The sequence below is a fragment of the Calonectris borealis genome, chromosome 4, assembly GCF_964195595.1.
Source record: "Calonectris borealis chromosome 4, bCalBor7.hap1.2, whole genome shotgun sequence".
Taxonomy (NCBI): domain Eukaryota; kingdom Metazoa; phylum Chordata; class Aves; order Procellariiformes; family Procellariidae; genus Calonectris; species Calonectris borealis.
The window spans coordinates 13,766,068-13,792,836 of NC_134315.1; the positions used below are offsets into that span (position 1 = coordinate 13,766,068).

At 38.2% G+C, this 26,769-nt stretch overlaps 1 protein-coding gene across 4 annotated transcripts in view; it reads left to right on the forward strand.

The window, feature by feature from the left end:
* Window positions 1-26,769, forward strand: part of PPP2R2C (protein phosphatase 2 regulatory subunit Bgamma) — a 208,659-nt gene that overhangs the window by 82,655 nt on the left and 99,235 nt on the right. Inside the window, exon 2 of one of the 4 annotated variants that reach the window (XM_075148677.1) lies at window positions 1,992-2,083. The exons of 2 other annotated variants lie outside the window; for them this stretch is intronic. In XM_075148677.1, coding sequence (XP_075004778.1) covers window positions 2,017-2,083 — 67 coding nt within the window. In that variant the 5' untranslated portion in view covers window positions 1,992-2,016. The remainder of the gene's footprint in view (window positions 1-1,991; window positions 2,084-26,769) is intronic. One more of the 4 variants, XM_075148679.1, reaches the window with a different exon arrangement.

Sequence of the window (26,769 nt, forward strand, 5' to 3'; positions counted from 1 at the left end):
AGTTCTTTTCTTTGTCTGGAGAGAAAAGTATCAGTGATACTGTGCATTGTTACTGTAATATCTAGATTATCTATGTATCATGGTCTTTTTGGGGCAGCTTTTTGGTGACTCTGAGAGGGATTTAGGCAGTATGTAAAACCTAAGGTCATCAGGGTTCCATGATGATTTTGGTTCTTTCTGATACTCTTAGTATTTGTCACATAAAGAAAGGGAGCAGATTTACTAAAATTACTGTTAGCGCTTAGAATAATCACTGTCTTAGAAAGTGAACAGAACTTCTATCTGTAGTGCTCAGGAAAGAATTAATCGTTGTCCTATTTCTTTGAGCCAATCTGCTGTATCTTATATTTAAATACTGGGTTTATTAAATATGGTATTATGTATGTGACCAATTGTTGTTATTTCTTTTGGAGATACCTCATCCAAATATCTTGGCCAAAGTCTGTTTTTAATCATAGCCCATGGACAGCCATAATCATAGTCCAAGGTAGTAGATATTCAAAGAGACAAACTGTTTTGTTGCTTTGAAGTGGTTAGTATGTTGGAAACTGGGAACTTTGTGAAGAGAAAAGCAGTATACAGTGACAAATAAAAACATAAAAATAAAAATTATGAAAACGTCCTGTCTGGCATCTTTGTTCAGGAAGTGAGTGATGCAGAAGTCTGTTTTGCCCAAATAAGAACAATTCTATTTACCCCTATATTTACTCTTTAGCATACACCTAGTTGAAAGATTGAGCTTAAGTAATTGATATAGTAAAAGTTGGGTTTGTGTGGGGTTTTTTTCCCTAATAGAGTTCCTCTGCCATATTTTTATAATCATCATTTTCTTGGCTTGCTTTCCATGCTTTTCAGCAGTTCTGAATGCTATATAAACCTCACATATAGGCTTTGTCTTGTCTCTCAATTCACTTGCAATATTAACATTGCTGTTGACCAAAGTTAAGCAAATACAATGAAGGCTGATATGTTTCCAATTAATTATTGGAAATTGTTCCTGCCTGTGAACATCAGTATTCAGTGCACATTCCTACCAGAATAAAATGGTTGGTCATTAGCTTCCAATTCTCTGTGTCTAAACTTGACATTTCCTCCAACAAAAAACATTATGGTACTCCTGAAAGATACACAGAGATCACTCTTGGAAGCAAACACCCTTTTTTTAGTAAGGCTTTAGAGAATTGTTTTGAAATTGTAAAACATTGCATTCATCACCACACTCAAAAGAATGATTTATTCACGTATTTCAGATAGAGGTTTATTTGTCTCTTTCTCCCTAATGGACTGCACTTTGGTATATACAAATCATTTGTATGTGTCACACTAAAAACTGGTGGCTGAAAACCATCGTCCTAGCTGGAAACCATGAGGATAGTGGAAAGTGTCCTTTTTTCCTTTAAAAGTTATCTTTGTTAGGATTGATTCTTGTGGTAACCCTATTTAGATTAATGTGGAAGTAAAATAAAATGCCTCTATGGAATGGGTGGGACAGGAGAAGCAAAAGAACTGCTTCTCTGTTAGGTAATTCATATGGTAATGGTTTCTGTAAAGGAAATGTGTAAAGAGCAGACTAAGAAATTTGCCATTTTGAAAGGGATGTAGAAGGGAGAGAGTTATCCAATGGCAAGTACTTGTTCATATCAGATTTGAGAGATTAATTTAAACATGATTTTCTTATTTATTTTATTTAGGCTGTCTAGTTAAGTTGATTCTCAATGGCCATATCCCAGCTTACTATATAGGTAACTGGCAAGAGCAGCATCAACTCATGAACCAAAGAATCCAGCTTGCTGGCCGGGCAGACAAATGGAGCTCCACGGAAGATGTGAAAGTAACCCAAACACTTCAGTAGAAAATGGGGGTTCTTCACCACACCCCAAAATGTACTCGCTTGAAGCAGGCATTGTCAAATTCATTTCTTTTTCCTTCACTTGTAATGTGGAAGGTGCTGACTGACAGCCCTGGAAATTAAGTCCTCTATTTCTCCACAGGACAGGTATAGCAAGGGCGGCAGCAATGCAAGCTTCCCCACATTGTCCTGCCAATGTTCCTCAACCCAGTTCTGAAGAGGTCACTTCTGGAGGTGAGTGGGTGGAAGAGTCTCTGTCCATGCAGTTATTGCTGCCAGGCAGTGGTTCTTGCAGGACAGACTGCTGGACGGAGACTGCCCCCTTGTCTTGAATGAACCACCAGTCTTTAACAGATAATCACTTTATGTATCGTAAAGCGGCGTGGGCTGGATTCATTGAGGTTGCATTATTCTGCTTGACTGCTGTCACATTTTGATATTTCTTTGTGGTTGGATGGCACCTTTGCATTTTTTTGTTTTCGCACTGTTTTGTTTTCAGAGACTTTGTCAATGCTTTATGTACACGTCTACAAAGTAGCATGCGAATAACTGAATGCAGTGTGGTTGTAAATGTGATACAGAAAAGCAGTTACTGGTGGCAGCCATGTGTGCAAGAGGAGCTTTAGAGCACTAGACCAGGAGGCATGCTTTGAAACGCACCAAAAATTGATAAGAAAGTGAATGTTCGTTTCCAGTATCTAAGTGAACTATTAGGTTTCTGTTGTAAAGCCATATCTTAACATTTTCTCTTTTCATAATTACTATGTAATTTAGATATTAACACCAATTAAGCTGGTAAACTAATGTTCTTTTTTAGATTATTTTACAATTAATTAAATCCTCCTATCTAAAGTTAGACATGCAACAATCTACACTATATGAAAGTAATGGGTATGTATTGCGGTTACAATAGGTAGTTGTCATCTTAAACCAGAAGGTACTTGATAAATTTTGTGAGAGGAATTAATACGACTGATGCAAATTTTCAGAACAAAAATAACGAGTGCTCACAAGTTTGGCAAATGAATTCTCATATATATTCCTGGATTTATTTAAGTACTACGTAGTTCTAATACAGTGAGGAGTATTCTGTTTTCAGCCAAATTTACATCTCTTAAATATAGAAATACAATTGAGAAAATGGAAACAAAGGCTTAGCAAGGCTGTTAGGTCATGGTGAATTACTTTTGTAGCTTCAGATGCTGTATGAAGGATTTGCAACGACTTGATTGTCATTTGTAGTTGAGACCCATAAGTCTATTCAACTCTGCTTCTATGGCTGTTTGTAAGCAGGTGTGATAACAAGAGAACGTAGTACAATTCAATAATTGTATAAATTTAGCATTTTTCCTGACTGTTTCCACAAGATCTAGAATAAGAAGGGTTAATTTTCCTAACCAGAATAGACTTCCTGAAGGGATTTCATGCTTTTTTTACTCTGAAGGATATGAATCAGAATAGTATTAATTCCATATACAGCTAAAACTTCTTTTTTTTTGTCAGGGTAGCAAGGGATACAAGATTTGGCTCATAATTAAAATGAGTGATAGACTCCTGTTGAGAAGTAATTTCGGACCGATCCATAAGTTAATTTTAAGTGAAGAACAGTTTGAGGATCCTTGTCATGACAATACATGGCATTAGGTAGTATAATATTAGGCATATTTGCTAATAAGTCACCTTACTTAATGTTTTTATGGTGCCAATAAATCAGGTGGATCTGATTTTTCAGTTCTTTTGAATGCAATGTAGATTCTTACTGTCTTACGGCTGACAATGCCATAGAGAGGTCAAGAGTTGGCCTCCCACACCTGTGTGAACTGAGTCCAGAATTTCAGCTCAAACCTACCTCTATGCCACGTAAACCTTTGAAGATAATTATATACCTTATCACAATTAAACCTTTTTTATAATAGACTTTATTTTAAATTCAAGTACAAAAATACAGTTAAATCATTGTCAGTACAAACACAAAAGAATGGTCAGAGAGACCGTTTTCTTCACACTGTATTTTATTCATACCGCATTCATCTTTCTGTCTCTGCGTATGCTTTCTGTGAATTCTAATTAATACAGAGTCTGATTTTTCTGTATATTTACATTGAATAATGGTGATTTAAAGGAGCGTACTTGTAAAACAAGGTATTACCCAGAACATCCTAGAGCAGGATAACGCTCATAACGTTGATTCTGGAGTTCTAACTTGTGTAAGTAATTCTGTTGATTCCACTATGACTGGTCACACGAGAAAAGGCGTCAGCATTAGGTTCATAGTTATAGATCCCTATCTTAAGAGCTTCAGTTTTATCACCCTTTCTTTACCTCCAGTGCTATCCTAGTGAATGTATAGCCTCGCTGGTTATGTCCAAGGACTGGGAGCAGAGAAAAGTTAAACTAGTCCTTGGAGCGGGTATATAAATATCTTTCCTGAATTACAGTGAGTTGGTTTGAGGCTTCAGGCTCAATTCACAAACTCCTTTTTCTCACCAACCACTAGATAACAGCAGAGTTTAAGGGACAAATCCAGAATTTTAGGTCAAATGTCAGAGGCAGAGGTTGCAAACAAGGAATAAGCAACTCTTTAGGTTCACATTGAATAATATGTGGGCCATACACAGTCACAGTTGGGAAAACCCCATGCTAAAATATTATTTGTTTCTTTTTTGTCTGTCTGTCTGTGAAGATAATATAGATCTGCGTTTGTGGTCCAGAAGGGACTTTGCTTATTCCCAGTCTGCTGGAGGTATCCCTTGAAAAGCGCTTCCGTAGCAGGTTTGCAGCTTGGACGGAGTCCCTCAGGCCATGTGTGATTATCTGGAAGGAACTGTATAATGTTATATTGTTCAAAAGGAAGCGTTTATTTGATGCACTTAGAAATGTTTCATGTGTCAGCACCGGACTTCTAAAAATAAATGATTGAGATGCAGCAGAAGGAAATTCCTTCTAATCAAAACTTTACGTCACTGGCATCTGTAAGTAAAAGGGAGACTAAAGTACCAAAGCTATTGGAAATGAAAACTCATTGCTCAGATACCAGGCTGTGCAACTGATTTCATAGATTTACCAGGTAGTTATCACAGGCTCTTAACATGTTACCATTTAGTATTACTGTGATTGTAGGAAGGAATTTGTTACCTGTCTCTCCAGGTTTCCTGAAGGACTAAGTTTTTACCCTCCCTTCATCTCTAGGTTGGCAGTTTTAGTCCAGCCAAGGTCATTAGTGACCAGGATATCATTATCAATCAACAGCTGTATAACAGTGCATATGAAAAATGCTTGTTTATATGTTTAAATAGTTCCTAGTAGTTTGCAGCATTACTATGGCATCTGTAAAGGTTCAGATGTTGACACACATGGAACTCCTTGCAGGATCATTGCCGATGCTGTGAATTCTTACAGGGCAAGAAATGCATTTTTCTATTTGCACACAGAAACCCAACCCTGCCTGATACTTTGGATAATGCAGATAATAAGGAAATATGTATTTATAGCAGTCTCTGTGCAAGGAACAAACAAGCAAATAGTCCATCAAATCCCACAACAACAATTTCACCCATTTAATTATTTTCTTTTGAGTGCCTAGGAAATTGAGGCCCATTGAAATTGCTTTTGAGAGTGTCACCTTTAATCTTGTAGCAGAGTATTTGAACTCAGATCTTGAAAACGGTTTAACAGTCAAAATACTGCAAACACAGGATGAGGTATGCAGACAAAAATGAAAAGGTGATACCGAATGTAAATCTTCTTTCAGCGGCCTTATGAGAATGCCATCTGATTATCATCATCACAAATACAATACTCACAAATGAGTTGAGCTTTCATAAAAGTCAAACTATCAGATCAGCCACGAAACCCCACGTAAAGTGTTTTTGTCGTTCTTCTATTCCTAGGAAGACTAGGGAGAGCTAACAGCTCAAGAGTATCGAGGTTGATGGAATCTAAATTTTCAGTAGAGTTTTTTCTGCTTTAGTATGCAGGTACAGCAAATTAAAAGTTAACAGAATAAATACTGAGACCATAGAATTGTGAGATTTTCTGAGGCAAAGGGAAGCTTTGTTTGCTCTTAAATACTGTTTGCAGTTTCTTTCTTAGGCTTATCTACTCTACATTTGGAATTGATAGAGAATTTCTCCTGCACTTTAATGGCTGTTGTGCCAGGAAGCTGTGGATTTTTGTAGACTTTCTTTTGCTTGATCAAATGCTTTAGGCTCTTCTAGGGAGATGAGGCAAATTAGGAAATGTATTCTTGTTTGAAATATTTAAGAATGTGCTTCAGAAAAAAAAAAACTTAAACATTTTTAAAGGACAGTTGCATCTTAATAAGCACTTTAATAAAAATCAAGGGATTGATTAAAATTTATCTGTAATGAAAAAAACAGTGATTAAATTCTAAGGAAATTGATCTGAACTTCCAGGCAAAAAAAATTCGAGATGTTAGCTGGAATCTTAGGGCAAAGATGGCTGGAATTTAGAGAGTTTTCTGTAACATTGTCTACCAGATCCTATCTGTGGAGATATGTGTGGAGTGCTGAATGACATAGTGACGTTTATATTGCCCTGTGGTTTGTCATAAGAAAAAAAGCTTATTTTTCTAATTAAGTAGAAGAGAATGATACAATGTATTCTGGCAATTTGTGACCAGGCTGGGAGAACAAGGTCCTGTTTGTTCTCAAGGATGGGAGCAATAGAGAGAAATTCTGAAATGAAAACATTGATTCTGGATAACGGGTTTTATTGAGAACCCCAAGATATTTTTAGTAGTAGTGTCTACACCAACATTGTAATTTTGTGAGGAAGGAGTCTCGGAGCTAGCTTGCTTAATTTTGTAGGAGTGCTGGAGTGAAGGCTGCCTATTTATGTCAGGGGGAACATGATGGGACAGTATTCTGCAACCTCCAGAACTATGAAAAAACATTCAAAAGAATTCATGTAAGTGGAAAGGGAAGTTGAATTAAAGGGGTTTTTTGGTTGTGTTTTTTGGGGGTGGGGGCGGGGGGGGGAGGAGGGGGAAGGAGGGTGTTGGTTTTGTTTGTTTGTTTTAAATTGAGGCTTGACTGTCCAGTTCTGAGTGGTTGGGAATAGTTTGAAGGTCTGTTTGGAAGAAATAGATTCAAGGTAATCTCCTGCCCCAGTCCTGCCCAGTGGCTTGTGCTGTCCCTGATGGGGCAGAGGACACTGAAAGACCTTTGGGGGCCCTTTGCGGGGGCTGCTGCTAGATTAATGCCGATGCATCTTCTTTCTCCCCCCCCCCCCCCCCCCCCCCCCCCGTCAGCTAAATGCTTGTGAGAGGAAGAGTGATGTTATGGCCTGTGTACTTCACCCGTCCTAGTTATAGAGCTGACAGTGCAGTGAATATGCCAAGTGTCCTGTGAACTTGGTACCTCTACCATTGAACCTCATAGTAAATGCATAGGGATTTCTTGTTTGGAATAATCTCAGTTGCTGTGGGTGGTGCAAGTGTGTGTTTTCTTGTAGCTTGTAGAGGAATCTGACACAAGTTCAGAGCAGATCTCGTGCTGGCTTTGAGCTGAACTTCTGAGGAACACAAGGTAAAAGAAGCTGCAAGAGAAATTGAGTTGTGCCTTGCCTGCAAGTAATAAAATTTTTCAGTCCACGGTGCTGCTGGTTTCACACTGATAGAGATTATTATTTTCTAGTATTTCCCTCATTGTGGTATTTTTCTTCCTTAATATTTGTACTATTTTGCTTGTGCTAACTATTAGCTTGGTTATATAGGGTCTGTCTACTGAAACTCTGCTTATAGATGAGGCTGTGTTGTGGAGATCTGTTCCACGCATTGACCCCAGCCATTGATTTCTTTTCACAGGAACAGGAATGAATAAAATGCTACTGTTTTAATGTTAGACACAGAAAAAGTCTTCTCTGTTTACAGGATCAGTTTTGTAGTATCAATGGGCAAAAGAAACAGCTGAACTACTGTTTCAGGCAGCTAGCTGTAGAACCGCATGGAAATGGGAGTGAAGGAGTGATTGGTATCAACAAAACCCAAGCCCCTGTAAAACAAAACCAACACCTCTCCCATCCTGGAAAGATTTATAAACAATGCCAACGAGCAGATCTATTTCTTACCTGACTGGGGCTTACAGTTTAGGTTAGAATTTTCGTTGTACGACAGGAGATCTTGTTTTGCATCGTCTGCACAGAGCGTGTGACCAGTTATGCTGTGCTTCATCTGGACAGCAATGTATGACTTTTTCTTTCTTTCCGTGAGTCAAGTAAATCTAAAATCTAAACTGAACATTTGTTGATAGGGAAAAAACACTGTTGTTGCTCACTTTTTTACAGGATCCAGTGTGTGCTAGAAGGCAGAGCGCACTGTGGTATGAAACCAAACATTTCACTGAAGTCAGTATTACTAATTTCAGCTAAGTGAAGATTTCCATGTGCTCTGTCTAAGACTGAGTATAATCTAAATGTTAGATGTCACTTAAAAATATGTGATTGTCATGGTTTAACCCCAGCCAGCAACTAAGCCCCACACAGCCGCGCGCTCACTCCCCCGGGGGGATGGGGGAGAGAATTGGAAGAGTAAAAGTGAGAAAACTCATGGGTTGAGATAAAGACAGTTTAACAGGTAAAGCAAAAGCCACGCATGCAAGCAAAGCAAAACAAGGAATTCATTCACTCCTTCCCATCGGCAGGCGGGTGTTCAGCCACCTCCAGGAAAGCAGGGCTCCATCACGCGTAACGGTTACTTGGGAAGACAAAACGCCATAACCCCAAACGTCCCCCCTTCCTTCTTCTTCCCCAGCTTTATATGCTGAGCATGATGTCATATGGTATGGAATATCCCTTTGGTCAGTTGGGGTCAGCTGTCCCAGCTGTGTCCCCTCCCAACTCCTTGTGCACCCCCAGCCTATTCACTGGTGGGGTGGGGTGAGGAGCAGAAAAGTCCTTGGCTCTGTGTAAGCGCTGCTCAGCCGTAACAAAATCATCCCTGTGTTATCAACACTGTTTCCAGCACAAATCCAAAACATAGCCCCATACTAGCTACTGTGAAGAAAATTAACTCTATCCCAGCCAAAACCAGCACAGTGATGAATAGTGGGATGGAGACAGAGATGAATAGTGGGAAGGGGAAGGAAGATGAGACTGTAATAGTAAAACTATAGGGTGTACTTATTTAGAATCATCTTACCTCCTTGGCCAGTACCATCGAGGCAGAAAATCCTAATCATGCCCGGAGCATGCACAGCCATGCTTTCAGTAGAAATAGCAAAGGAAGAAGGGGAAAAAAAAAGAGTCTCATGACTATTCTTGAGAAAGCATCATATACAGACAACTCTGGCAGTATGTACTGCATCAGCTCTGACCCAGAAAAGAACAGCTGTTGCCCTTCTATACAAGCTGATGCCTTCAAGGGTGCATTTTACAGAAAAACAAAATTGTGAGGGTAGGAATGGGTACACGTAACAGGACAGGCTAAGCCAATGAAGGTCTAACTTTGCAATATATATATATATGTAAAAAATATATATGTATTTGCGATATATGCATTTTTTTGCTTTCCTCAAATTAGAATAAGGTCTTGCATTTAATTTTAAATGTTTTCTCTTTGATCTACCTCTTTCAAATCTGATTGAGGGAAACGGCATGTTCTGTTATTGAAACATAGGCTGCTCTGCCATGCATCTCCTATTTTGAATGCTTTAGGATTGTTGTGCGTTTCTGTAGTAATAAGTTAAATAAATAGACCTGTAGCAGCAATTTTGAAGATATGAGCTTAGTGTGCACACATCTGTTGTGTGTATTTGACACTTCCCTCCCCCCTTCCCTCTCCCCCCTTCTCAATAAGCCTTTTGTAGACATATCTTTTCAGTATAGTTAACCTATAGTGCTTGGTAATGTTGACCATGGTTCTGTGACCGTAATCATAATATGCTGAATATAAAAGATAAATTCTTTTATCTGTTCAGTTTTCTCCTCCTCCTCTTTTTATGGAGACTCTCTTTGTCTGTTCTGGTGAAGTGCTTCTATATTGAGGACTCCACAGCAGGTAAAGTTGGCATACTAAAGTCTTAAATCTTGCTTGTGGTAGCTTCTACTATTTGAAGTTTTTGAGAATTGGGAAGGACTTGGGCAGTACCTGAGTGTGCACGTGAATGATTTTTTTTCTCCCCCACTGTTCTTTCTGGCAGATGGTCCTTTAGGGACTTCTGCCAGCAAGTGCAAGTCAGGATAGCCTCTAGGAGTGTCTGCACTGGTAAAGATGTTGGGCAGCCTTTCCTCCTTGCTGAGCTCAGCAGAATCAGGCTGCGAGTGAATCTGATCTATCATTTTCAAAGTTATTTCATATTTTTCTCTGTAACTGCAGTGTTTAGCTCCCCATGAGAGTTGTCAAACATAACAAAATATGAAATTAAATGATTGTTACAAAATAAATGCCTGGAAGAGTGAGCTTCCAGTCTTAATATTTCTCTGAAACAACAGAAGTACCTTTTAAAATACAAGCTTTAACATAAAATTTCTGTTCAAAACAAATATTCCTTCTGAAACATAAACTCAATTAAAAGAGTTTTGCAGGTTGGAATAATTTTCATGATACCAGTAAATGCTGCTCTGTAGCACTACTCTCACTGCCATAATAGTTCTGTGTATAACCCAGATTTAACCAATGAATATCTATTTAATAATTAACCATTTCTTTTTGTGAAAAATAGTGGAATTTCATTTTATGGATGAGAATTCCTCTTCTTATGTCAGATTCTGTTTTAATTTATATTTCTCATTCTTTTTTAGTTTGTTCCAAATCCTCCCCTGACCTCTAATACTGTGGCTTAAAAAAAAAAGCAGAACTCCAGAGGGTTCACTTCATAGAATGAGGGCATCTTTATTTGAAAGGCATTTAAGTATGAAACCAGTCATGTGAGTTAAAAATCCAACAAATAAAATAAACAATCTTAATCAGCAGTCCTTAAAAATTAGGTATGCAGTTTCAGACATTCATGAGTGGTAGTATGACATCAGATTTCAAAGACTTTTAAAGATCTCCCAAATTTCTCACAGGCTATAGAGAGCTATCCGAGCTGTCCGAGTCTGATTAAATGTCTTAGAAGCCTGTGTTATGTTAGTGGGTATCCCATACTTTCTGATCTCTTTTCTAATTACTATAGCAGCATGCTGGTTTTCTGCAGCTATGCAGAAGTGGGGTTTGGTGTCTGATCATCAGTGAGTGGTTGTAGAATACAGCAGAGATCAGTCTGTGTGTGCCCCTCATGGACCGAAGCAGGTATCTTTTAGTAATCTTTTGATGGGTATCTTCCAAACTCCAGTAATCTGAATTCTGTGACTTTCTCTGTGCGCCACCAGGCTTGGAAGAAATGCTTGATAGAAGGAGATTATTTGGCAAAAGTGCTGGTGAAAATACTACTCTTACTCCCATTTTATGTGGTTGTGGTAATAACTGCAAGGTATCAGAATTGATGGGTGACTAAAAAAAAGTTTTTATGTGAAAGAAGTTTTGTACCAAGAAGATACCAACCATGATGATACAACAGGAAAAACTCTAGCCTCAAGAATAAAAATTTCCATTGACTTTGGTAATGCAGAGATTTAATTGAGTATGTTGTTCAACTCCCTGCCATAAATCATGATCAGATGCATATCTTTCTTGTTATTTATATGTATATTTATATATGTATATTTATATGCGTATATATATGTATATTTATATGTGGTAGCCCTAAGAGTCACTAGGCACAGCTGGTTCTGTAAACACACAAGAAGGAGGTGGTGTCTGCCCAGAGAAATGTTAGTGTTAAGTATGAGACAAGAGACAATGTGAGGATATATTAAAACAGGGGGGAACATGAGGTCACGGTGGCTGTGCTGGTCAGTAATATGAACTTGGCTGCCAAGTGTCTTTATTTGATGATAATCCATTTGTTGCAGTGCCCTGAGGAATACGGTTTGTTTTAGCTGAGCTTGGAGTTGAAGTTAGATCAAGCAGATCTTCCAGTCTCTGAAAACATTCTTCATGTTGAAAATATTCTCACGTTGCCCTTAATCGCTATTTTCTGCAAATATTGATGCAATAATAATCATTAGCACTATAATAACTGACTGAGCAACTGTACTCATACTCACACAGTTGTGTGACAGTCTTCTTAGACAGGGGCTCCAGCGATTACCCCAAAAACTTAAGATAAGCTAGAGAACTTTGCTGATTACCAGTGAACTACAAAAAACGTTTCTTCTGGTCTCTGACATGCTGGTTCTCCCTTCACCCATGCAGCCAAATATATAGAAACGCACCTGAGGGTTCAAAAATCTGCCACATAAATATACAGAAAGAGAGAATCCATGGCAGTCACCTTGTTTGGACAAACTTAGAGGGCTTCAAGTGGATGAGAGAGTCCTAAGCAATTTAATCTTAGTGTAAGTAGATTAGACATGGATGTTTTTTGTGTTTATTTAAAAGATATGTACTGTAAAAATTTGTCACTGTATTGTGTTGTTTGAATGTAGTGTAATAAATCTATAAGCCTTGTCATGGGGACCTGACATGCTTAAGTGCTCTATCTGTCCATAAACGGCCCTTAGGTGAGGTAAAGGAATGGTGGTGCAGGGGTCAGGAGAGAGCAAGTGCTTTCCAAAGTGGCTTTGCAGCAAAGATGTTAAGATACTTGCTTGTCCACTCCCAGACTCCAGGCAGATTCAGTCTCTCTCTCTCTCTCTGATGGGATCCTATGCCACAACTGATTAATAATCTATCTTCAGAGATTTTTTATGACTCTCTCAGTTATTCCTAGCTAAACCGTATTTGAATTTTTTTCAGCTGGTCTCAGCAACAGTTGTCAGGTATCACTAAATAATGAACAGTCATGTATGAGAAAGGCAAGAATATTCTGGCCTATACTCTTTCTATAATCTTGGCCAAATTAATCTTTTACTCTCTGCTTGTTTTTCAAAATAATTTTGTATCTTTACTATTAGTGAAATATTAGGATATAGATAATGTATGAGTATTGCTGTGGAATTGAATACAATTATATTGGGAATGTGACTTGCTCTGGTTTACTTTTAATTCATTTTTCACCTATTATTAAATGTTAAAATAAAAAATAAGAGAATTACAAGTAGTGCCATAAATCAATATGTGTCCTGAACTGCAGAGCAAGTCATTTTTATAATAGGGCAAGCCCCTGTATTTATAATAAATCAAGTTCATTATCTTTTGAGCTTCCTGATTAAAGTAATTAGTCATTTATGCTGATACAAACCCATCAGCGAATACATTGCTTTGTTTCACAAATATTGAATCTTAAATTGTTTTGTAAGGGTCATTGGTTATAATCAGCTGCACATTGTAATGTAAATTTGTTGTTTTGTTGGTGGGGAAGTAGTTTCCTCTAACCCAAATTAATACACTAAGCAACTCTCCTGCAGTTAGAACAAACTGCCTTTAAGACTGTAACGTGAAAACTAATTTAAAATGCCAGATAGGACATAGCAGGTGGAGTTGGGTAGGGAGTCAGTATTAACTGATGCTTGGTGCAGAGGAGAGGGTCTCAAAGTTAGCGAGGGCTACTCCAGACCGTGCAGATGACTGCCGCGGGAAGGCTTGCTCTGCGGCTTCCCTGCTTCTGCAACTGCCGTGCTAATACCTGCCCATTCCCACAAACAGCTGCGGGGAGGTCTGGTTAATGCCATTTGCAAAATCTTTGGAAATTTGGGAGCTGCGTATGCTTTTATATCTGTAAAATACTGCTATTACCCGAGGGGCTTTGGTTTGGAATGTAAGTTCTTCTCTCCAGCTAGGTGTAAAACACAGGTCATTGCCAAGCTAAAATTCCTGCTCTTGCACTATGGAAAAGCACGTGTGAAATCAGACTTCCTCCTGCTCTGCTTTAGCTGTTGGTAAGATTAGTCTGTTCTGGAGTAGGCTCAAGCACAGCTTATTTTTCAGTATGAAAACATTGTGTGCATCTGGAATGTGATAGTTTCTCCTCTATTTCCAGACACCAGTTCTGACTGATAAGTACTTGGGCATCATTTCCATGAAAGTCACCCTTAGTCTGGAATAAATCCATACATTGAAGACAAAAGGCTTATTACTTATTTAAAGGCTTCCAGTAAGGAAGAAGTTAAAAGTAGTTGAAAATACATTAAATGGACTATGACCTATCACTGGCTCCTTCAACCTCATTCTTTTACCATACTTTCCCCTGTTCCGCAGACTGTAAATGCAAAATGTTTCCCCCTGTCTTTCAGTAGCTGGTTAGCAGTTACTGCGGATGCTGCAAAGAAAACAAAAATGGATTAAGCTGCTCTTCTGATCAATGTCCTTTCAGTGAAAACCATCACCTAATATAAAAAAAAGAAGTTGATGTTACAGTAAGAGAAGCGTATGTTGTCTTTTCAAATTGTGTGCACACAGTTAGCCATTATACTGACTGCTTGGTCAGGTATTCTGAGAATTGTTCCAAATTCTGTACCATACCAGGAGGTACGATGTCTTTCTCCATCCTGTACAGAGAGTGTTGGCACCTGACGTTAATGCTTGAAAGCCACAAGAGCACAAATATGTCTTTTTCTGATTTGGTTTCTGTGTAAAATTCCAATTCAAGGGTAATCGTGAATCTCCAAATTATTTCATTTCATATTAGATTACATCCTTTATTTAGGGTTAAAATAAGGGAAACCTTCCCAACAGTTACTTTGGTCACCTGCTGTGCAAACTAATAATGCCATGCTAATCTAAAAAGGAGCGTCAGTCACAGTCACATTTGAATTCCAGTGTAACAGGAAGGAGACAATTAAGAGGGGGAAATTAGCTGAACTAGTGCTATTCTGTACTACTCAATTTAAAAATCTACAGTCAATCAAATACATCAAGAATGGAAGGTGTGTTTTTAAAGAGGTACAGATTTGTTTACAGGAATTTTCTGTGAATTATATTTGTAAAATATTAATGATGAGAGATCACTATCGGTGCTCTTTTCTTTTAGTTTATACTCCTGTGAGAAATAAGTAATAACATATAGGGTGAGGATTTGAGAGATTCGGCTTAGAAAGAAGGGTAGTTGTGACTAAGTGCAGGTTAACACATGAGCTCTGGCATTTTTTTCCCTGTTGTTAGTGATGAAACACTGAGCAATTCCACAAGGAAGCTTAAATGTGCATTAGAGAAAGACTTTGCATCTGCTAGGACAAAGGAAACAGATGTATTTCAGAGATTCTGTATTTCTAAACATTGTAGCATTGTCCATAGTAAAAAAACAGGCAGGCTACAAAAAGTCCTCTAAAAGGATGAACATTGTCATTTGAAAAGAAAATAGGTACTCGTGACTGTTCACCACCTGGGTATTAATGCAGCCAATTACTGTGTCCTGCCTTTCAAACATTATTATGTTAGAGCAAGAAAAGAGCCAATATTTTATTTTATATGACCTTTCTAATGCTATATATACACATATAGATTTGTGTTATTTGTCTCTTTGATTCACCAAATGTTTCTTATTTGTGGCTCAAGGCATTTATTTATTGCAAGGCTTCAAGCTGCGGTAAGCAAGGTCATAGATTAAGAATTGATTTCCACAGTTGCTCTAGCATACAAACTAAATTTCTCTTGGTTGGTTATAAAAACTACAGCTGGGCATAAATTCAGCTTTTCAACATTGTCTTGAAAATTAACGTTAAAGCAAATGAGAAAATATTCCAAGTATGTATTGCATGCTTAATTTAGGCCTTCAGCTAAAACCTAAGGAAAGCAAATTGTTTTTACACTGCAAGCTTCTAAGTAAAACGATGATAGTACTGAAGGTTTTTTTTATTTCACTTGTTCTTTTTTTTTGTTATTACTTTGTCTCTCTTATTTTTTTAAATCAGATTTTCTGCACAGTTTTTGGAAATCATGTTTTGATCAATATGTTGATTAGTTCCTTGGTTTTGCTATATGCTCCTAGAGTCATTGCTAATTACAATAAGAATGTGGGTTTCAAAATGGAATATAGTTTCTCTCCTTTGGAAATAGACAGTCCTACTAGAAATAGAAAAAATGCGATAGCTTTGTCTGTAATGTGAAACACATCATCTTGTTAAACTGAAGGAATATTTAGACTGTAAACTGAAAATTCACTAAAATTAAGGAGGTATGTTTTGCGGGTGTTTTTAAGGTGTTCTTTGTGGGTTGTGGGGTTTTCTTTTGTTTGTTTTTTTTTTTTTTAAGGTGTGCTTTGTGTTGGTAGTGATAGTAGAACTACACTGTGCGCAGCAATCAATTTGTGTAAATGTCAAAGACGTATAACTCTTCGATGAATCTTTGCTGCAATACACAGATTCCTAATAACCATATAATAAATTTTAAGTTACAGAAATCAGCTTCTTAGACACATCTTTAAAGAAAATATTTCTGATATAATACCCTGCCCCTGCCCTCCGTTTTTGAATTAGTACGCCTAGAGCAGAAACTGTAATATATAGTGTATGTTTTCAGATCATAATCAACATCATCAGGTGGCTTTCCAAATATTAGCTTGGCCTCTACTGTTCCTGCACGTGTCAGAGTTACTGTTTCTGCCATTAGCAGAGGAACCAAATTGCAAAATTATTTTTCTAAGATAACAGAGAGCACTGTGTTTGCTTGATGTGAATTCTTGGTTTGCAGTGCACAGTTCACACTGTACCTTATAGCACTGGCCCACAAGGAAGAGACTAGTGTGTCAAATGCTTTGTGGTACTCTGAATTGCCAACCCTCTTGCACACTAGTGCATGAAATAACTTTCTTCACAGTAGTCACAATATGTATGTAAAGAAACACAATTGGAAAGCAAAGAGCTGTGTGTGATGAGATAATAAAAAAGTTTGGCAGGTAAAACAGGTATGGAGTTATTTGAAAATATAAACTTTGTTAAGAAAAAAAAATGTGCAGAAATGAAGTACCTCGGACATAGAAATCACTCCTCTTTCCAATTCAGATGGATGTTTTGGAAGAATTATGTTGTGAAATTCATCTGTTGGTACTGATTCTTATGCCCTCCCTGAACTGTATTTTGCAGGATTAGAATACATGGTCTCCTTTCAGGGCTGTTCCCAGCAGGCCATTTTGTTAGCACTTGATTTTATTTTGCATAATCTTGAGTTGGAGCTTATTTTGAGGTATTGAAAACTGAGGATTTTGTCAGTGTTTAAAATGCCCGTGTCCATAACAAACTTCCTTTTGACTTCCTTTAGATTTCCATATGGAGGTATCTCAAAAAAATGCAGCTCTGTGGTGAAATGAGGTGAATCTATTCAACTCAGACTTTCTCTGAATAATAAAACAGTCTCACTGAAAGCCGTGTTAGGAAGGAATTGTGCATATCACGTCTGGTAGTCAGAAAGGCTTCTTGTTAGGGTATTACTTCAGGACTAACCCAAGCATGGTTATGCCTGACTGAATACAAGATTTCCGCCCATTTCCAAAATGTAGATTTCTTTTTTGAAAAGCACTTAAATATGTATGAAGAATCTTGGACTGATTCATTAACTTTGATTAAATTCTTATGACAAATGGGGGAAATGAAGAGAAAGCAAAAATAACTAGTTGAGCAGGACTCCTTTTGTGAGGTTGGCTGCCTGCAGAGGCAAAGGACTAGTACAGCTGTATCACTGATACTTCATTGTAGATCCACCTGATGGTAAACTTTGAGGAAAAGAACCTTTTCAGAGGTAGATCTGGCACCAGCTTCCTCTGTATTGATGTGGTAGTACAGATTTTCAGATTTTTTCTTTTCTCCCCCCCCGCCTTGCCCCAAGATAGGGGAACTAAATGGAAGAATTACTGACCAGTTTTATTCTGCTCCTATGATGAGGTTGGTATAAGAACATAATAGTGCTAGAAATCTGGTATTCTAATTTTGGATCCTCCTTGACATGACATGTTTTCCTAAAAGCTGCAAAGTCAGTCTCTGCAGTCACCTAATTCTCATGCCCAGTATGTTCTCCACGAGGAATCATTCTCCAGGGACAGCCCGTGCAAAACATTAAAAAATGGTGTTTCCAACAAACAGAACAGAAAAGGCTGGCGAGCAGGTAGAGGGAAGCAGTCTTGCCATTTGTGCCCTCTGCAATGTGCTCCAAAGAGAGAAAAGAATGGAGGGAGGTGAAGGGAGATGAACAATCTCTTGTATAAACTACCTGAAAAGACCTTCTGAGATTTATGGACAGGAGTTGGCGGTGTACATCTGGGGAAGGTCTGTCTAGCTGCAGCCTAGAAGTTTGGGCTTATGTAGGAATCTGTTGTGAAAAATGCTGTTTGAAAAAGTGCACCCACAATATGTATTTGGGACTGCTGGGGTCTTTGAGTTAGAGGAGAAGTGTGCTACTGTGGTGACTTTGGTCTTCCCTTTGCATTCTAATTCTGGCATGTTTGTTATCTCAGCACTTGATGTGAAATCGAGCAAACTCTATGATCTTTATGACTTTAATTGGAGAATTGAACTTGTAAAGTTCCCTGAAGGTTTAAAGTGTGTAAATATAAATATTCTTATCATACTTTGATTTTTGTGACACAATTTGTGCTTTTTCAGATGTTGTTATCATAATGGGTGTATGCTCCAGTGGTAGTATTCTGTTACTTTAGTGGGGATTAATTACCCAAAATCCAGTATCTGCAGCCAGAGGGCTAACCAGATCATTTCAGGAAGATCAAGGGACCACAGTCATTTACATTTGATTTGGCTTTCTCGGACTCAGGCAGGTCAAGAAGATCAGAGGTCACCAGTGTATCTGTGGCTGGGGATTCTTCCAGTTTGCGGGACTGCACGGCAAGTACAGGGATAGCATATGCAGCTTCTGTGCACCCACTGTACAGCGCTGCGGGGGTCAGGCACTGGTCTGAAGAAGGCAACTAATAACAGGAATTCATCTATTGCATCTGTCTGCACATCTCCTTAGCAATATAACTCCTTAGCATGTGTTAAAACAACAGTGAGGCTTCCTTAACCGCTCTGAGGGGAAAAAAATAATTAAATCATGCAAGTAGTATCTAGTTATGCATTCTTGATTTCATCTTCCTGCCACCTGCTGCCTTGCTCTGACATGGATGGTTCTGTGAACTACACTCAGGCAGAAGTTGTGAACAACTGGTCTTGCTGAGACTCTTCCCAAGCCTCCTTCCGTGTGCTGTTCCTTCAACACCAGAAACATCTTCCCCAATAACTGACAAAGACTTCCGATAACAAAACTTAAGCAAACATGTTCATTGCTTTTTTTTTTTCCCTCATGATAGTATTTTCATCAAGGACCAGATGCCAGCACCAAATGATGGTTTGGTCCCAGAAGGCTTTACTCTCTGGTGTGATGGTGGAAAATGGGACCTGCTGTATGGTATTAACAAGGGAAAAGATTTGGATGAGCAAGAAGCAAAGGCTGCCAAAAAATGAAACTATGTGACCAATGGAGTCCTGGTACTGTAGGTTTTGAAGGCTCTATAATTCAAAAAGTATCAAACTCATTAGTGCATCCTATCTGTTTTACAACAGCTTTAGTCATACCTCATTCTTCACTGCTTCTCTGCTGTGGGATTTTTCCTTTGTGATAAGGCTAACCTTAAACGTTTCAGGTTTTTCTCTCCCTAGTAGAAGTGGTAAACTCACAGCCAACACAGCCAAGCGTGAAGCAGTTCTGCACTAAGCATTCCACCTCTGTGGTTACCCCATTCCTGTGATTACATTTGAGCAGCTCTAGATTTCAGTACTGCTGCATCATTTGGCTTTCAATTTTTAATTAAAAAGTTTTCATAGCCAGGGAACAGAACAACAGGGGGTTTTGTATCCACCACCAGCCCCTCCCCCCCAAAAAAAGGTTCAACTGTGAGTGAAATGCTATTAAAAGCAACACTTGTGCGGATGCCAAGTGGGAAGAGACAACAAGCATGTAATAAAGAACAATTAATTTGTTTCAGAAGGTATATATGTAAAATAATAAATGATTTAAAAACAAGTTTTCTTCTGTTTCTCTTCTTTTAATCTCAGTTTTCAGTAAGAATAATAATAGTAATTTTCTAACTAGGCAACGAAGATTTTGGTTCCACTTAATGCCTCAGTAACCTTGCACTGAAATGCTCATATTTCACATTAGATATCTAATTTTAGTAATCAACCCTTATGCATTGAATGTCTTGAAATTTACTACTTTCTACACTTACAGGTTTTGATAAAGGCAGACTTCATTTAGTTCATTACTATAAGGCAAAATGAGGCACTTTATGGATTTTTCATGAGGAGACACATTTTTGTTTACAGATGGATGAACACATTAAGTTGTGTAACACCTGTGTCAAAGTAGATGTAGAAATAGGTGTTTATGCTGGGCACAGGTTATTTTTCCTCCAGATACGTAGGCATAAAGCCTGAATAAAAATGCAGTGTTTTTAGACATTGCACAATGTCATTGGTCAGCAGTTACTTTATACAAACACGGTTTCTGTATTACCGTGCAGGAGGACTGTAGCAAGCATAAAAACCCAGGGTTGGCAATGAGAATATCTGAGCAGAATAAGAAGACCTTTTCAAAAGGAAACTTGCAAGAAAAGTTCTGTCATTTTAAAGGTTGTGGTTGACTTTCTCAAATTATGGTTATTTGCTCATCTGACCCATTTGTCCAGTAAAAATAGTACTAAATCCGGTGACATCTACAGTAGAGCTTTTTTGATCATGGGATTCCAATATTCATTGCTTGATGGCATTTGCTTTTATAAACAAGAACTACGATTGTTAATGTTCTTGTGAGTATCCTAAATCAGCATTTGGAACATACAGATTTCAGGTGTGAATATGCAGCCAGAGCTTGATACTATAACCGTTGTGTTCCAGTTATTTATTTGGTAAGTATTTTATATTTTTAAAATAAAATGTATGGATTTTTTTTTTACCAAACTAAAATTTTTGCAATGGATACTTCATCACTAAAAATCAGAATTATCATGGGTCCTTTCTCAGTCTTCAGTCGTTTGCAAATTGCAGTAGCACACCTTCTGAAAAACATGAATGCTGATTTAGAAGAACACCTTGAATCACTGATGTAAGTTTAAGAAGAGGCATCAGCAGTGTAAGATGGCTATGCTACAATTTTCACTCCATGGAAAGTCTGCTCAGTGTTTTGCAGTGCCATGCATGCTCTGTTACATGGCATACACCTACACTGGCTCAACCAGCGGAAAATCGACACAAACATGCAGATGCTGAGAGAGATGCTTGAAGAAGTTGAAGAAGTAGAGGTCATCTGGTGTGAAGCTTCTAGGTATGCCCTTCTTTTTATCAACAAAATGACATAGTACTTTAACTATTGATTTTCTTTTACTTGGTGTCTGAATACAGATTTGTTTATAATATTTATTGCTTTCTTCTTGGTAGAAAGTTGAAGAAGGGAGTTGAACAAAGCATACAGGGCAGTTCATGTTAATACAGAACTTTTTTCCCTTTTCCACCCTCTCAATAAAATGCACTGGCATGGGACAATTTGAATGCAATTCTGATGACACGGAAAAGCAAAAGAGAAGGCCACAGACTTGCAAATAAAACGTAATTGTTATTTGCTCATTTGAAACTGGCAAGGAGACAGCCAATACATTGCTCCATGACTAGCTCTAAGTTACTAATGGTACCTGAACTATGTTATATATATCACATCATTCGTGTACTTGATCATCATTCTCTCATCATGTTTTATGTTCTTGGCCTGTCCGAGTTCATTTGTGGCAGAGAGAACCTCTGTGTTCTTTTCGGTTGGCTTTTGGTTTCTGTTTTCCTTTGTTTTAAAAGTTATCAGATTGTAAATCTTACACGGGGGGATGAGTGGTGGAGCTCATCCTTGCTTTGCTGTCTGGATCATGAGCATCTGATCTCCGCTTGCTGCAAAACTACTCTAGTAACTCCATGCTGTTCTGATTGCTTTTTGTCTTTTTTTCCCTCTCAAAGGCACTGATGCATGGATGTTTCCTGACTCATTAGTAGTTTTTTTTAATTCATTGAGAGTTATTTCTCTTTCATTCAAAAAGAGAAGGAGATAGTAAAAACTAGCTAAAATGGAGTGGAGTAATAGAAAAACAACTAGCTATTCAGGCTCAGTTTAGGGAAAAGTGATTTTGCTCCCTTATTATCGTTGTCTTAAATAAGCCAAGAGGTGGGTTTGTTCTTTTGTCCACACCCATCTTTACACTTTTCTTCTTTACACTTATCTGCAAATCAAGTCCATTGCTAAACTGAGATGCTCTCTCTACCTAAACTTAAAGTGACCCTAAGAGTAGTTTTAAGAAAGCGAACCCACATGATCTGTGTGCTTTCAGTCTGTGTTGCTATTTGCAACCTGAATGTAATTTGGTTTCACAGTACCCACAGCGTGCGAGAGAAGAGCTGATCCTGTAGGTGGGTAGTATATTGCTCCATATTGCTCCTAGTCCTGTCAGGCCATATGAATAAGCATGGCTCTGTGCTGAGGCTTCCCCCCCCCCAATATAGTCCTGCAATTTGGGCTGATGCAACCTCTTTATATGGGGTGGAGGGTTTGTACTGTGAGTGGCAGTTGAATTTACAAGTAAAAAGGAGCTCAGATACCCACTGAAAAGACTGTATTGATATAAGGAGCTGAGATATTGGATGTGGAACTAACTGACACGCAGTTTTGAAAAGTTGGGGGCATAAGGGAGAAATTAAATGACCTCTCTGTTGTATAGCAGAAGTGGATCAATGGCTTTGTTTTTATGTTTTTCTTTGAAAGATCTCACCAGCTGGCTGCAGAGTGGGTGGATTCAGCTTCCTTCTGGAGCCTGAGCAAATCACTTGAGGAAGATCTTGCTTTCTGCTGCGTCCTAAAGACAACATGGAAGGGGAGAGCATCTATGAGGTTGATTCTGGAGATGGACTTGGAGGTAAGGATGCCTATGACTTATTTTTGCTTTCATCCCAGATGGCGGGTTACAGGAAGCCCTTATGACAATGGACCTCGGAAGCCACAAAAAGCAAATGTGATAAAGATGTCTACAGTTCATTGATTGTATTATGTCACTTCACAAGCAGTGAATAAAAATTTTTGAAAACAACTGTGTCCTAGAGGAAGTGGCACACCTAGAGACTGCACATTCTAAATGTTGTTATTTAGAGTCTGAGATGTCCCAAAGATGATGCAAACCCTAAATACTTACAATAAAAGTAAAGGCATTTAGCCATTTCTCTCTTTCTTTGTTTCTCCTTTTTCTGTCTCTCACCTGCTGAGTAACTGTATTGCACACACTCTCTGTTTTGTTTGTATTTTTTAACTGGACTGCAGAAAAGAGCATGAAATGGTACGGACTCTGTCTTCTATACTAGCGACCCGTGTGTAGATGGAGACTTTTCGTTGACCTAAAATAAAGAGATCTTGTTTTTACTTAGCTGCTAATTCTACAGGTGTCCTTGGGCAAATTAGCTAACTTCATTGCTGTGGTTTATCATCTTCATAATGGGGTGAACAGCTTCTCAGAGAAGGTAATACTACATAATTCTACAGGGATGCTGTTCTTTGCATATAATACAGAGGACCTTTGACAGAGTTTTTGGGTAGATCCATCGGTTTTAAATTCCTGGTTTAACACAGCTTCTTCTGAGATTAACTAATCAAACACCTTTACCTAGTTTGCAGAACACCTTGAACTGCACAGGTTAACTCACTGTTGAACTCAGAAGTCTAAATATTGTGGGAAAGAATGAGGTTCTACATTAGAACGTTGTAATAACAAAGACTTGGTGTGCTGCGCATCTATTTGATGGTTTAGATGTTTTCCTGTGACTGGATTGTAACCAGGTAGATTGGTTTTTGTCTTGAGTATACTGTGCTTGTGCTAAGATGCCCCCTTTTGTGCTTAATACTTTTGTAATACTTTTCCTGGGCCCTATCTGTATCAGCAGTACTAGGAGGAACAGTTTCTACTGTCTTACCACTGAGTTTCCTTCTCATTAATGAGTTGCTTCCAGACACTCATCAGTTGGACTAACATGCAGATATATATCCTTAAACAGTTTACTTCTTTTTTAAAGACAAAAAAACCTGATGGTTCAAGTTACTTTTAAAAGTTCTGATAATACTGTCTATGAAATAATTATTTTTTCATAATGAATTTTATGACAAGAACAATATAAGTATTTATGCTCAAGTAATGCCTTTCTGCTAGGTGAATGAAGCGTAATAGGGTAGCAGCATTCTCATTGACTTTCTGAGCATTTGTGTTGCCCTTTCCCAAAGTTTTTGAAGCACCTGGAGCCATCGTTATGACCGTTACTGATTAAGTTACTTTTTCATTTCGTAACCTATCTCAGGCACTAGTTTTCTGGCCTTACCGTTGTGTCCTTCAGTCACTGAATCTCTGCTGCGGTACTGCATCTTTGTCAGTTCTTTCATGCCACTGTGAGCATGGAAAAATTCTTTCAGAGCTGAGGTCAAAGACAATTTTGTATCCCAACCCTCCTTGAGCCTGACCTTTGTTGTTATAATAAGTTACTGTCCTTGATCTACATTTTTCTAATTTATATAGGCAAGAGTGAGTGTGTGTGTTTAAGTATGCAGAATAGGTAACCATATTTCTGGCTTGTCCTGCTTTCTTTCTTTTTGGATTCTGACTTAAGATCGTAAGCTCTTCAGAGGAAATTTACTATTTTTGGGAAATAGAATAAATAGAATAGTCATTGACATAAGTTGAACAGAATTACTGGTACCAGAACAAAATCTGATCATGTATGTGATAGGGCCATATTTACAGCAACATGTTAGCATCTCCAGTGTACATATACATATGGTGCTTTTTTGGACAAAGCGTGCTTGCATGAGCAATACTAACCACAGAGTACCATTTCACATTTTTCAGAAAATGGGTGATGTTCTCTCTGTGTGAATTGCTGGATAGCAGCTCAAGTAAAAAAAATTCCTTGCTTCATCCCTTAAAAACAAAACAAAGGTATATCAAAACAAACTCAACAAAAATTCCTATTCTGAAAGTGTGAGGAATGGGCAAGAGCTAGCTCTCTCTTATGATCAGCCCATCAAGCATTTCTATCTGATGAGCAAGGGAAGCGTTGGAAACTCCTGTGTTTTAAAATCAAGGGTGACTAAAACTTTGAATGTAGCTTTGCTAAGTTTCTTGGATTCTCTTTGTCCTGCTTTTCCTACTTCTACCAGAGACACCAAAATGACAAGTATATGCTGTTTATGGAGCCAAACTAGGGAATTTTGCACTGTCTTATAGAATGTGTTTTAAATAAAAATGTGACTTTAAAATAAAGCAAATATTTTTTTGGAAGATAAAGGACATGCATACTTTCTGAGATGGGTACATAGTTCTCAGTGGTGTATAACGAAGTCTGTATACACCCTATGTATTATAAATACAGACATACCTTGAGATATGTACATATTGAGCACAAATGTATGGTTACAATTAGGCTGATTTGATGTCTGAATTATGATATATCAAACTTGAGACAAAACGGAAACATTCCCATATTCAGCAACATGAGTAGAACATGTCAAGCAATTTACCAGTACGATGAAATCACCTCCAAAAAACAAAGTATGTTTTGTTAATTTGAGGTCTGTGGTCTCTGATGGAAGAGTTTCCTGGGAGCATAAACACCCCGTGAGACTGCATGAGTTTGAGGGTCAAAAGACCTTAAGAATTTTGTGGCCATTTCTTGTCAGATCCAAAAAATATAATATTAACAAAAATATTACCCCATAGTTCATTATTTCATTAATAGAAAATCAGGCCACTATTTTCAGATTCAGGAACCCAAAGTAAGGCTCTTCCCCTCATTTCAACTCTAAAAAAAGTGTTTGGATTTTCATAGGTGTGGGTGGCTGTCCTGGTTTCACCTGGGATAGAGTTAATTTTCTTCCTAGTAGCTGGTACAGTGCTGTGTTTTGGATTTAGTATGAGAAGAATGTTGATAACACCCTGATGTTTTAGTTGTTGCTAAGTAGTGCTTAGGCTAGTCAAGCACTTTTCAGCTTCCCATGCTCTGCCAGCAAGGAGGTGCACAAGAAGCTGGGACAGGGTGCAGCCAGGACAGCTGACCCAAACTGGCCAACGGGGTATTCCGTACTATATGACGTCATGCTCAGCATATAAGCTTGGGGGAGTTGGCCGGGGGGCAGCGATCGCTGCTCAGGGACTGGCTGGGCATCGGTTGGTGGATGGTGAGCAATTGTATCATGCATCGCTTGCTTTTTATATTCTTTTATTCTTATTATTATTATTATTACTACTACTACTAACTACTACTACTATTTTACTTTATTTTATTTCAATTATTAAACTGTTCTTATCTCAACCCACGAGTTTTCTCATTTTTACTCTTCTGATTCTCTCCCCTATCCCACCGGAAGGGGAGCGGAGAGTGAGTGAGTGAGCGGCTGTGTGGTGTTTAGTTGCTGGCTAGGGTTAAACCACGACAGTCCTTTTTCGTGCCCAACATGGGGCATGAAGGGTTTGAGATAATAACAGATTAACCAGAGCATATTAAGTAGTTTATGTCTGTTAATAGTTGCCGGTGACAATACTGATTCATCTGTTCTTGATACTAGTTTATGTGATCTGCACCATGCTCTTTTTTTTGCTGTACATGTTAAAGATTGGTGTTGGGTTTTGCAATCTGCTGTGCTCTGCAGTGATTAGTGACATTTTGCCTGGGAGATTTGTTATTAAAACACTGGCTTTGAGTGTAATCTGGTATTTGAGTTTTGTACTGAAGCCATTACTGTACTTCGGGTACCACCTCATGGAGAAAATTAGCAATTATACCTCTTCCTCTGAGAGGTTTTTTATGGAGGAAATACAGAATGGCACCTTCGCTACCTTGTTCTATGATGTTTCCTCCTTCACTACAATAACTTTTCAGTATCTTGAACATCCTTGGGTAGTTAAGGTACTTCTATTGGTATTTCTTGG